The 13,047-nt window shown below is 41.4% G+C and overlaps 1 protein-coding gene across 1 annotated transcript in view; it reads right to left on the bottom strand.

Annotated features, from left to right (window-relative positions):
• The window catches only part of cep72 (centrosomal protein 72), a 161,343-nt gene that overhangs the window by 98,581 nt on the left and 49,715 nt on the right, over positions 1 to 13,047 (bottom strand). Inside the window, exon 6 of the mRNA XM_048523216.2 lies at positions 2,042 to 2,220. Within this exon, the coding sequence (XP_048379173.2) occupies positions 2,042 to 2,220 (179 nt within the window). The remainder of the gene's footprint in view (positions 1 to 2,041; positions 2,221 to 13,047) is intronic.

The following is a 13,047-nucleotide window of genomic DNA, read 5'->3' as shown; positions in this document are numbered from 1 at the left end:
ACTGTTCCACGTAACCTACAAAGAGGCAGGCATAGCTGGGGCCTATGCAGGTGCCCATGGCCACCCCCTTTGTCTATAGGAAGTGGGAGGAGTCAAAAGAGAAGTTGTTGAGGGTGAGGACGAGTTCAGCTAGGCGGATGAGGGTGTCGGTGGAGGGGGACTGGTCGGGCCTGCGGGACAGGAAGAAGCGGAGGGCCTTGAGGCCATCTGCATGCGGAATGCAGGTGTATAGGGCATCTGCTGTTCCCATTATCTCTTCCCTAATTCCATTACCTCCTAAACCCTTTACACTCTGGATATCCTAACTACCGTTGGCTCGTTCAAATCCCCTGATGCAATACCCCTCTTGTTTTACACCCCTCGGTGGATTGTCTATATATCTGCTCCACTATCGCCTAGTGACGGTTTCAGGGTCTATTGTACACTCCCTGCCCAATTTTATTCCTCATCTCTATCTACAAAGATCATTTGAAGGCCATTCCATTCTCATGGCAGTAATCATATGACTCCTTTACACCTACCCCTGTTCATGTACCCTGAAATATTGAGCAGCCAGTCCAGCCCCTCCCTCAACTACATCTCTAATGGCAACATCATCACAATTCCATGTGTCAAACCAGCCGTTAACTCATCTGTCTTATCTCTAAATACTTCTAGCATTCAAGTAGAAGCCATCCAACTTCACACTCGTGTCTTCAAACTCAGCATGGCTGAACTGCCTCTATCTTGATTCCTTCACTTAAGTTGGCTATGTTCTATCTGTACTAACACACTCTCTCCTTCCGTGTTGAACTAGTAAATTCCTCCAAACAGCACTAGATAGCCCACTCACAAAGAATGTTAGACCCGTCCTGGTTCAAGTGAAGACCATCCTGTATGTCTCGGTCCCACCGTCCCCAGAAATGGTCTCAGTGATCCAGGAATCTAAAACCCTCCCTCCTGCACTAATTCTTGAACAACACATTCAGCTGTCCTATTCTCCGATTTCTGTTCTTACTAGCATGTGGAATCAGGAGTAATCCAGAGAATACAGCCTTTGAGGTCCTGCTTTCCAGTCTACTCCCTAAAATTCTTGATGCAAGACCTGATCCCTTATTCTACCTATTTCATTGGTGCCAATATATACCATAACCTCTGTCTAATCAGCCTCCTCCTTCAGGATGTCCTACAGCCACCCAGTGACATCCCTAACCCTCACATGAGGGAGGCAACACACCATCCTGGAGTATTCGTGTGGCCACAGAAAGGTTTATCTGTTCCCCTAACTAATGAATCCATCATCACTACTATTGCTCCTGCCGCCTTCTTCCTCACCTCCTGTGCAGGCAGGGTGCGTGGCATCCTAATCAATTTCCAAAACAGAAAATTGATTCAACCGCTTTGGGCTACTCATGTACTCTTAGTGGTCACTCACTTAGTGCCCACCTGATTGCTCATAGCACCTCTACCTTTACCTGCCGTGCCACACCATATAGAAACATAGAAACAAGGAGGGGTAGGTCTTTTGGCCCTTCGTGCCTGCTCCATCACTCAATATGATGATGTTTGATCGTCTATCTCAATGCCATATTCCTGCTGTCTCCCCATACCCCCCGATACCTTTATTATCTACAAAATTATATTTTTCTTGGTTGTATTCAGTGACTTGGTCTTGCAGCCTTCCGTGGTGAATTCCACAGCTTCACTATTCTTTGAGTGAATGATGTTTTCCTCACCTCAGTCCTAAATGTTCTATCCCCACACTGTGACCCTTTGTTCGAGAGTCCTCAAGCAGGAAAATATCCTCCTCGTATCAAACCTGTCCAGCGCTTTTTGAATCCTGTACATTTCAATCAGATCTCTTTCACTCTTCTAAAAGTCAAACAAATCCAAAGTACAATGTGGAGCTGGAGGAACACAGGTCAGGCAGCATCAGAGGAGCAGCAAAGTAGTGTTACAGCATTAAGGAAGAAAAAAAACATTATATCCCTTACATCAGTGGGGTATTTTTGTGTATTTTTAAAAAGTATAATATAAAAAACTAATTTCAAAACATCCTTACTTTGCAAGTTGTGCAACTTGGCTTCAGGAACACTTTTGGCTGAACCTGTAATTCCGGAGCGTTTGTTCAAATCCCAGTCACATTTTGCAATCAGGTTCAAAACAGCTTCATCATCCTCATCAAGTTCTGTACATTTCTTTGTCAATGAGTTTACAAAATCTGCTCTGGGATGTCTGGATCTACAATACAAAAGAAATGACCAATTGTGTCTGCACATTAACTACATTAAATTAGAGCAAAATGTGGCACCAATAACTTTCTATTCAGGAATGCATTACTGCTGAAAAAAATGGTTAGAATTCAAATCGCATTCGCAAAGGCATGCCTGGAATTCAGCCCTGTATATTTAGAAAGTGAAAAATTTGACTGTCATCTATATTGAGACGGCTGATCTAATATTAGGGCACATAAGTAATCCCAATGAATTGGATTGGGGAGCATAGCAAGAACATTCAGCCTTGGTCTTAACTTTTATTTAGTCATGTCTGTAGGACTGACAAAATTAGTCAGATCTCCTCCAAAGAGCAAAAGCATATGGGAAGACTCTCAGTCTAGAATCACAAGGGGAAAAAATGTGCTTGGGAAAATACTGATGAACAAGTGTGCCAATGACCTCTTCAAGAATTAGAAGCTGCAAAGTGAGTGAGAAATGAAAAAGGGAGTGAAGAAAGTTTCAAACAATGAACCAAGTGCTCCTGATCACAATGGATCTGATTCTGCTAAGACAGCAGTCCAGTAACCTCTAGATAGGGCCATTCTTTATCACAGTGATAGAACAGTTCATGATGATTCAACCATGTCTTCATCCAGTACCAAAAACAGGCATCTGAACATTCATCAGGAATGGAAGCCCCGGTTTATTTATATTCATTTTATACAGTTTGTTAGAGTAAAGGTAAACATCCAAGTTGCTACTCTGAAGAAGTTCCAAAGTCTTCACAACGGATTCAAATTATTAACTGTTTCTCTTTCTAAAAATGCTGCTAGACCTGCTGAGTTTCTCTAAAATGTTCTGATTTTATTTAAGATTTCCAACATTTGCAATATTTTGCTTTTGCCACCATGAACAAAAGCTGAGCTCCATCTAACACACTCACCTCTTTACAATATTATAACAGAATCACAGAATTATAACACACTTTAAAAAAAAAAATCAATAATTGTCTACATTGTAAGGTATATTTATAAAATTGGTTGGATTATTCATACGCTGAAAACAATGGAGAGAAACTGCTATAGGTAGAATTACAAGGTGCCTTTAATGACCAATTTTAAACTTCACATTGTACCGAACAAAAGCCATGATGAAATAAAAATTCAGAGGAACCGATGCTGTCAGATTTCCTTAATTAGATTACAACATCAACAACTTGTACTTGCATGATACTTCTAACTATAAAATGCCCCAAGTCCAATAAATTTTACATTGGGCCACATAAGGAAATATTACAGTAGATGATCCGAAGGTTGCATAGAGATGCTCAAGAGGCCAAAATTGGGGAAGCACAGATTTTTCAGGTTGTAGGGCTTAAGCAAGTTACAGAAATAGGGAGTATAAAGTCATGGAGGGGTTTGAAAACTAGACTGAGATTTTTGATGATCGAGGAGTCAGTGATGTACTAATGAGGTGTCAACGTAGGTTAGTGAGCACAAGAAGGATGGATGATTGACACTTAGGACGAGATAAAACAGAGCTTGCAAATGTTGGCTGAATTCAAGTTTATGTAGGTTAGAATCTGCAAGCCCAGGTGTAGGTATGTCAAGATGGTCAAGTCTGAAGGTAATAGACGATAAATAATATATGTCAATTTGAAGGAGGAAGTAATAGTGGTGAAAGAAATGGAAAACATAAATTCAAAAGTGTAAGTGAACTGTCACATATCTGACACAAACAGCGCCAGTAAGGATAACTTGATATTTACATATTTTCATCTGTTATTCTCTTGTTTATATCATGCTACAATTTGGCATGGCAAGTGCCACTGAAGAACATAAAACAAAAGATAACACTAATGCTTCAGATAAAATAACACTTGGTCAGCTCACTCATGTGGAGCTGAATCTTACAAACTGGAAAAATCTAGCATTTAATCCTAACCTTGCACTGAATTGTTTTCAAGTTTATTGTTACTGATTTTGTACCCAGCTCATGTTCCTGGGGCTGACAAAATAAGAAATTATTCACATTTCTCATGATCATGACTTCTATTGTAGTGTGCACTTGTTGATCAAGGATGTTATTACACCCCTTGAGGACAGGTGGTACTTGAACCTAGTCCCACTGGCTTGGAGAAAGGGGTATTACCACTGCACCGTAAAAAACCTCAGATGTAGGGGATTGTAAGTGAAGAGATAATTGGGTTCAACTGTGGTCTCCAGATGATTCAATAACATGGTGATAACCACTTTTCAAGATCAAATGTGTAAAACAACACGGCGAAAAATGTGACAGTGCTGGGTGGTGAGAATAAAGATGACAAACCTTAATTAGCTTCAGGAAAGGAAAATACAATAGTTCTACTCATCACATCACATAAAACAAGACACAAATATCCCAATAAAAAAGCACATTAAAGCATCTTCAACAAAACTTCACATTGCATATCCCTAGATATCAAGACATATGTTACAAACTTTTAATAATGGTTGAGAACCAGCAGAATTTGCTGTGAACAGAACAGTTTTCAGTTGCCAGAAATTTAGATACTTTAAAGGGGCACTGATTTAAAGCAACAGATGAAAGGATTAAGGGTGTTCAGGAAAAACGTCTTTGGCCATAGGGTTTTGGAGGTGAGTTAGAGAAATTAATCTGCATAGCAGTTAAACACTTGTATCTGCTGTTGAGGTGCCATAACCATATGGTACAAGCCAACAGCTTGTAGTTGAGGATACTTGATAGCTCTTTCTTGACTGAAAAGGACACTACAGACCGAACTGACTTTTGCTCTGGAGTAAAGCTTTCTTTTATTCTGGACAGCATTTAGAATTAGTCACTAACAGTCCCCATTAACAACTATTCGCCCTCCCAGCCCGATCGTTAGTAACTCCTTTGTCTGTCCAACCGTCTTTCTCTCTCTTTGGGCTCTATCCTACGGTTTAGTCCCTACCCCACTCGCCTCCCTATTTTTCTGCATATAAACTGATGTTTTCCCAGCCACCATCAGTTCTGAGGAAGGGTTAACTCTGTTTTCTCCTCCACAGATGCTGCCAGACCTGCTGAGCTTTTCCAGGAACTTTGTTTTGTTCCTGAATTAGAATTAGGTTTTATTAACACATGTACAGGGATACAGGTATGCTAAGAAAACTGTACAAACTCACCATTCTCCAGTGTCATCTTGGCTACAAACGTACATAGGTATAAACATCTTAAGTATAAATTGGAAAATAAAGAAATAAAGCTAAAAGTTTAGTATTATAATCCTTAAGTGCACAGCCATGGGCCCGGATCCGGGCTGTTCCACCCTGACACTGAGACTATCATCTGAACTAGTCCCCTTGTTGTGTTGCTGCTACAGGACCATGTCACTGTTCTTCGGTGCCATCTTGCCTCTACTGATTACATCACCACCATGTGACCACTGGGCTGATCTTGGCAAAGCAGCCATCTGAAACTGCCAGGCGCTCTCCAGTGAAGGTAAGTAACATTAAAAGGGTAAAATAAAAAAGAGCAAAGAAGAAAAAGGTAAAAGCCCATGGACGAACCAAGTTTACACTGGGCTTCACCTCAAATCTGTGCTGGCTGAACTCCTCACCACCAATAAAAAAGGAATAAAAGGAGATAAAAGAAACAGATGGAGAGGATGAGCTCTGGCTCAGGAGCCCTATTCCACCACCATCTTAAAGCACACCCTCACCTTTTTCCAGGTCAGCCGGGTAGTGAACCCTTTCCCACAGTCCTCATTTCGAAGGCATCTCCTTGTTATGACTGCATTTGTATCTCGCCAGCCCACATGACTGACTGAAGCTTCATCCACACACAGATCATGGTTCTCTTCACTGTGAGCAATGCCTTTTACTTTCACTTTCAAGGGCAGACAATATTCAACTCCTGAGAGTCAAGTGTTGCTGGCAGTTCTTGATCTAATGTTTGACTTGAGCTTCTTGTTTGTAAATTCGCCTTTTCCAAATTGCTGCTGCGGCCTACGTGTGACAGCAATGCAGTTGACTCTTAACAGATCTCTGGGCAATAAAGATTGGGCAATAAATTCTGGCTTAGCCAGTGATGGCCACATCCTTGTACGGTGAAAGGCCGATGACAGTGAGGTGCTGGTGAATGAAGTGACTCTGTTAGATCTTGCTGTGATATCTGATTGGAATTGACTATCTAGAAATGCTTCCCATCAAATGTGTTGAGTGAAAGACTCAAGACAGATAATAAGGATATTTCTAGATAAGAGAAAACCATAACACCTGCTTTCTATTTGGAGCATATTTTCATATGACAGTTGTCTTTCTAAGCCACCTAAACATCAACATTCCAGTCTATTTATGCACTTTAAACATGCAGATATCCATGTGAACAAAACCAAAACGAATGAACTCGTACAGAAGGGATAACGCTCAATCTGATTCGTGAGCAATAATCGAAGAGATTTTGAAGATACAAAAATACTTCAGAATCTCTCCAGGCAGGAAGGTAGCTGATGACTCAGTGGACTTTACCAATTCTCAAGTCCGCTGCAAATTCTTGGAGTAGAAATGACAAGAGCACCAAGATCTCATCAGACAAACAGGAATCAAACTCTTAACATACTCTCTACTCTGGCTGAGTAACTGCTTTCAGTCTTTGTGTTGAGTTTAAAATGCAGTACTGAAAGACAGCACAACAGGTTTCACTCTCCACCGATGGGATGAATCTGTGGCTATCAAAACCACATTTACAAGCAGTTGTGAAAACTGTGATAAAACTGGTTTCATGTCCTTAATTCCTGATGTTAGAACCCACAGCAGAATTTTGCAACCATTTACACCTGTTTTCAGGACATTAAGCTTATCCCTGTACATATTCTCCATTACCCTTACAAAGTAACCTCAAATTATCAGCAAAGGATCACACACGTCAACATGAGATCATACAATGATCAGAAGGACACATATAATAAGGGTGGCAAATTTGCATATCTAGTCATCTTTCCAAAGCTACAAACCTTTCAGTGCACGATTCAAATGCTTTTGAGACTATTCAGCTTTTGCTCTTAAATCCCCACAAAGGCCACTTTGAGGAAGAACTTGTCCCTGGCATCAGACCAGAACTTGGATTTTACTAGTTCAAAACCATATCTTTTTCCATAGCGTTTCATTTAGAATATCGATCAGAATGAATATCTTATGTTTATCAGCTAAATCGTAATCCCTAGAAGGTCAAGATTTTATTTTCTAACTTTTGAAAATAGATTCCCTAGAAATTAATCACCTGAAATTGTCCATTTTGAAATTTCAACATTCTTTAAACAGTTAATACCACATGCTTAGATAATTATAGGCTTCAGTTGGAGGATACCTTGTTGAGAAATTACAAGTAATTTGCTGATTTGAGTGGGATTGCATCTTTACATAGCACTTCAAGAAAACAAATGAATAAATTAATTAGTTGCATTCACTCTAGAAACAGGTAATTAGGGTCATAAGTGGTTAAACAATGGAGCAAAGTGACAATGGGAGAAAGCAGATCAAGAGCCCTGGATGGTTAAATCATCAGTACAGCAGGTACAGGTGGTCAGTAATGCAACACAGTACGGGGAGTCCACCAATTTTCCAACACAAGAGCTTGATTCACCTGGTCAGCAGGAGCTGGCTTTGAATCCCTTTATAGTGTTTTGAGCACTTGTAAGATGTTTTTAGAAGTTTTAAGAGCATTGAATAAAATTGAACTCCACTACTGCTGACACAGACAACTCGCCAGATACAGTAATTTGAGTCTCTACCCAGAACCATCCAGCTTTTAAATGAGAGCCAGGGTGACTGTCAACGGTAGGATCCATGATTAAATGACTTCAGTTATATAGATAACTATGCTACAGTTACAAAGAAAGGGAGGAAAGGGTGTGTCCACAAACTAAACTATCAAAATTATACATTTAATCCCTCTGCATTACATTGGTCCTAACTGTGAGATGGTACAAATGAGTTTGAAACATTTATTTACAAGAAGTATTGTCAACAATATGTCACAAGGGTTGAAACAATAGGAGGTTCACTCACTTTAACTTCCAGAAAGAAAGTAAGCCGAGTGTTCCAGCTCACTATCACATTCTCCAAGGCAAACAAAGGGAAAGATAATAAATGTTGACCACATTTCACAACTGTATTAAAAACCAATGGCAATGTCAGTGCAGAAACTTGGATTTCCATATAAACATAAGGTAGAAGGACAAGACGGCAACATACATCCTCACTGTTGCACGGTTATCCAATTCACGGCATGCATTATTCTGTCAAAACAGCTGCATCCAAGGAACACACTGCTTGACATCTCTTTCTTGGCGATCTAATCTGTTCACCGTATAAACTCCACACAGACAGTCGCCTAAGGCTGGAATCGAGCCTGGGTCCCTGGTGCTGTGAGGCTGCAGTGCTAACCACTGAGCCACCGTGCTGTCCCACATTTCTCACAGTCTGCTTCAAATTAAAAAACAATAACAGGAGTAAATCCAAGTAAGGGTCTAGGCCCAAAATGTCAGCCTTCCTACTCCTCTGATGCTGCTTGGCCTGCTGTGTTCATCCAGCTCTACACCTTGTTATCTCTGTTCCTCTGGCAGTGATGCTTACTCCAAGAAACAGCCACAAAAACTCAGCAGATCTAGCAGCATCCATGCAGAGAGAAACAAAATTCATGTTGAGTCCGGTATGAATTTTCTTTGGGACTGCAACAGATGTTGCTATACCTACAGACTGTCTCCAGCACTTTCAACTGCTATTTTAGATTTCCAACTGTCAGCTTTTATTTGACTGCTCATCGAAGGCACAGAAGACAGCAGCAAGGATTTTGTATCAAAATAAAACAGTGCATTGATCTGCAAAATAAATGGGAGCTAGTGCAGGATGCTAAACAGGTTCAAGGAATTTCAGAATGGCTGCAGTGCAAATACAGCCTATTCGACACTTCAAGTCTGCTCCAAGCCTCCAAATAGCATCACATCCAGACCCTCTTTGGTCTTGCTCCTGGGCATCTCAGAAATCTCATTTTTGTCAAAAGATTTCCATGGCTCCTGCATTTCTTTTTAGCCAGCATGGTTAGTGTTAGTCTAGCTTAGTCTAGTCCATGTCTAGTCTAGACTTTCTGAAGAGGTTGCACTGATGTTTGAATTGGTTGAGTGGTATCATTCACAACAGCCCAGGCAGGATGAACGTCATCATACGTTTTCAAGTGGTGATAGGAAACAGAAAAGAAGGTGCATAGTATTAATTATGGATATTTCAAAATATTTTGGAATACGTTATGACATACCTCTGGATTAGGTGGGTCTGAGGCCAGGCCTCCTAGCCCAGAGATAGGAATGTTACCATCGCACCAGAAGAGTCCTCACCGCATTTCAACTCTTAACGTCAAGATATTTTAATCAACTTGTTCAGATGTGACATGAAACACCTCTGGAGCAAGTGGGATTTGAACCCAGACCTTGTGCTTCTGAGGAAGATACACTACCATTACGCCTTGACAGCCCTTTAGCTTTCACTGTACCCTTGCATTTTTATGACAGCACTTATACAGTAAAGGGCTGTGATGTGTCCATCGACTTTCTCCACAGCATTGTGCAATGAGGGAAATGAGGGAAATGATGACCATGGGTCATCACAAATGTTACAGCAGTCTTCTGAGAAACACAGATGTAGTATAAAGCTTTGCCTCATGAGTTATAATGACTCAAAAATTCCTGATGCATTTTTCCTAAAGGTGCATGTGAAAACATCCCAGGTTCTGGCGCCTCTCCTGCCTTCAGCCTCCACATCTCATAGATCCTCAGCTTTCTAACCCACAGACCACAACTGGTGAAGACAGGTAACTGCACCTCCTCCCCAATAACACTCAATGCTGGAGGCCCCCAAACGTGCATCTTCAGCCCCCTACTGTACTCTCTGTATACCCAAGACTGTGTTTTCAAATTCTGAACGAATGCCATCTACAAAAGTTTGCTGACGACTCCACTGTGTTAAGACCAGTCAAAATACAAAAGGGAGATAGAGGGCTTGGTGACATGGTGCAATGAGAACAGGCTCTCTCTTAAAGTTGGCAAAAATTAAAGAACTGATCATTGACTTCAAAAAGAAAGGAGAACATGTTCCCATCTACATCAACGCAACTGAGATTGAGACGGGAGAGAGCATCAAGTTCCTCAGTGATGATAACCGACAATCTGTCCTGGATTTCCCACATAGAAGCGATAGTCAAGACAGCACAACAATGTCTCTTCTTCGTCAGATGGCTCGGGAAATTTGGTATGTCCATAAGGACCCTCACCAACTTTTACAAATACACCATAGAAAGCATACTGTCTGGGTGCATAATGGCATGGTAATGGCAACTGCTCTGCCCCGGAACGTAATAAACTACAGAAGACGACATGTACAGCCCACATCTATGGACTCCATTTACACAGCTACTGCGGAAAAGCCACCAACATCAAATACCTATCGAACCCTGGTAATGATCTCCAACAATCTCTTCTGTCAGGCAGAGGATACAGAAGCCAGAACACATGCACTGTCAGATTCAGGAACAGCTTCTTCCCAGCCATTGTTTAACTGATGAATGAACTCTGCAGACTCAAATAAAGCTGATCATGCTAACATTGATCTCGCCTGGCATACGCCTTGTGCAACTGAACCTGTATTCCTCTGTTTATGTCTTTTTGCAACCTCTGATCTGTACATCCTTGCTTAAAATGATCTGCCTGTACTGCTCGTAAACAAAGCTTTTCACTATCCTTTGATACTCATGACAATAAATCAAATCAATCATCTGTATAATGCTGGCTATAATTCTCAAGTAATGCTTGCATGGCTCCCTGACAGATGAGACTAAGGCTATCTGCAGTCAGCTACCTTGTTTTTTTATGAGAGGAACCATATTTGATAACTGTGGCGCAGCGCATCCCTCTGCTGGATGAAGATGTCCCCTATTCTTTCACTTTAACTGATCTTACTGTGACAATTAGACAACCGCAGGCATAATAGTAAGTATACGAACATAGACTAAACGCATTGAACTTACACAACACTTGAATACTCACGCCACCAAAATATTCTCATTTCTCTCTTCTTCTCCCCCCTCGCACTATGAAGTCATGCTGGCCTGACTTCTGCTGCTGGGATGGAGTTGGCTAACTGTGTAGTATGCACTGATAACTTTGAATAGTTGGGCAGTCATCTCCTCACAGCTTTCAGCCTGAACAATGTAGCCTGCTGACAGTTTTCTGCCCAATGATGCAGGTTTATCTTATTCACCTTGACTTGTCGTAGATATTGGGATCACAGGCAGTGAGGGATGGAGGGTAGGACACATCTGGAGTATCCAGAGAAGCTGCTGGGAGCTTGTCTGTCACTCCTCCTCCCTGTGGGCAGATGCTGACAGCACTCAGTCACTTTGAGAGGAAGGGGCAAATGAAGTGAAGTTAAGGCTCTTGACCCCTTCTGGCTTTGCTGACCACCAATGGCTAAAGAGTGAAGGAGAGCAGATCCATACGCATATCAAGGAGCCATTAAATGTATTACTGGCATAAACCAACAAACTGGATGCTGGAGATCTGACACAAACAAAAACAGAAATTGTGGGAAAAGCTCAACAGGTCTGGCTGCATCTGTGGAGAGAAAGCAGAGTGAGCATTAAGTCCATTGATACTGCTTCAGAGCTAATATGCATTGTCTCAAGTAGCGTTCACCTGGTCATCAAATACAGCCTCACAACTTTCAAGCACAGCAGATACCAGAAGTGGCAAAAATCTCTGGCTCTTTTGCCATGCAATCTGCCAACGCACACATCTTGCTTGCATTGATAAGTGAGCTGGGAGGCACCTGATCCAGTGACTAACACATCCTGGGACATGTGGATATTACGCTATCCAATATGCTCAGCCTCTCAACATCTGACCTGCTCTTGCAGCCATAGTATTTAAATCGTTAGTCAAGCTGAGCTTCTGGTTAATGATAACCCCCATCACATTTTTGAACTAAGGCTGTAAGGAGATCAGGTAGTGAGTGGTTGAATCCAAACTAGGCATCTATTAGCAGGTGATTGTGGTGCATGTGTCACATGATAGCACTCCTGAACCCTTCCATCGCTTTTCTGATTGAGAGTAGCTGGAGGGGCAATAAACAGCTGACTTGAACTAGTCCTGCTTTTCCTGGACAGAACGTAACAGGGGAATTATCCTCATTAGGTAGATGTCAATGTTGTAGCTGTGCTGGAACAACTTAGCTAAGGGGCAGTTAATTCTGGAGCACATGTTTTCATTAGAACATTATCAGGGCATCTGCAGAATCCAGTGCCTTCAGCCACTTCTTGAAATCAGAGAGGATAGAATAGGCTGTAGAGAATAGAATAGAATAGAGAATAGAACTGGCTGAAATCTGGCATTTGTAATGCTGGAGACTTCAAGATAAAGCACTTGGCTCTTCTGCCTGAAAATTGTTGTAAATGCTTCAGTCTTGCTAATTCCACCGAGGAGCTGGATCCTCCTTCAGTGACGATGACGATACTTGCAGAGCCTCATCCTCTTGTTAATTGTTTAATTAAATCAATGTTCTTTGGACAATGGCTCATCTGCCACTGGAATCAATTGCTCCTTAATTAATCTATCAAAACAATTTAAGGTTTTGCATATCTCTATCAAATTTCCTCATACTTTCTCTGCTTGAAGGAAACAAAGTGGGCTAGTGTAGCACTGTTGCTGACCGACAAGGCTTCAGGAACAATTATGTCTGTGCCTTCCACCAACGGTGTGGTCACCAACACAAACTGAAGCAGTGAACAAGTTAGAATGACTTTGTACAGGGAATTTCTACACAAT

Source organism: Stegostoma tigrinum, chromosome 2, assembly GCF_030684315.1.
Source record: "Stegostoma tigrinum isolate sSteTig4 chromosome 2, sSteTig4.hap1, whole genome shotgun sequence".
Classification (NCBI taxonomy): domain Eukaryota; kingdom Metazoa; phylum Chordata; class Chondrichthyes; order Orectolobiformes; family Stegostomatidae; genus Stegostoma; species Stegostoma tigrinum.
Note: the sequence above shows the minus strand (reverse complement) of the source record. Positions and strands in the feature narration are given on the sequence as shown.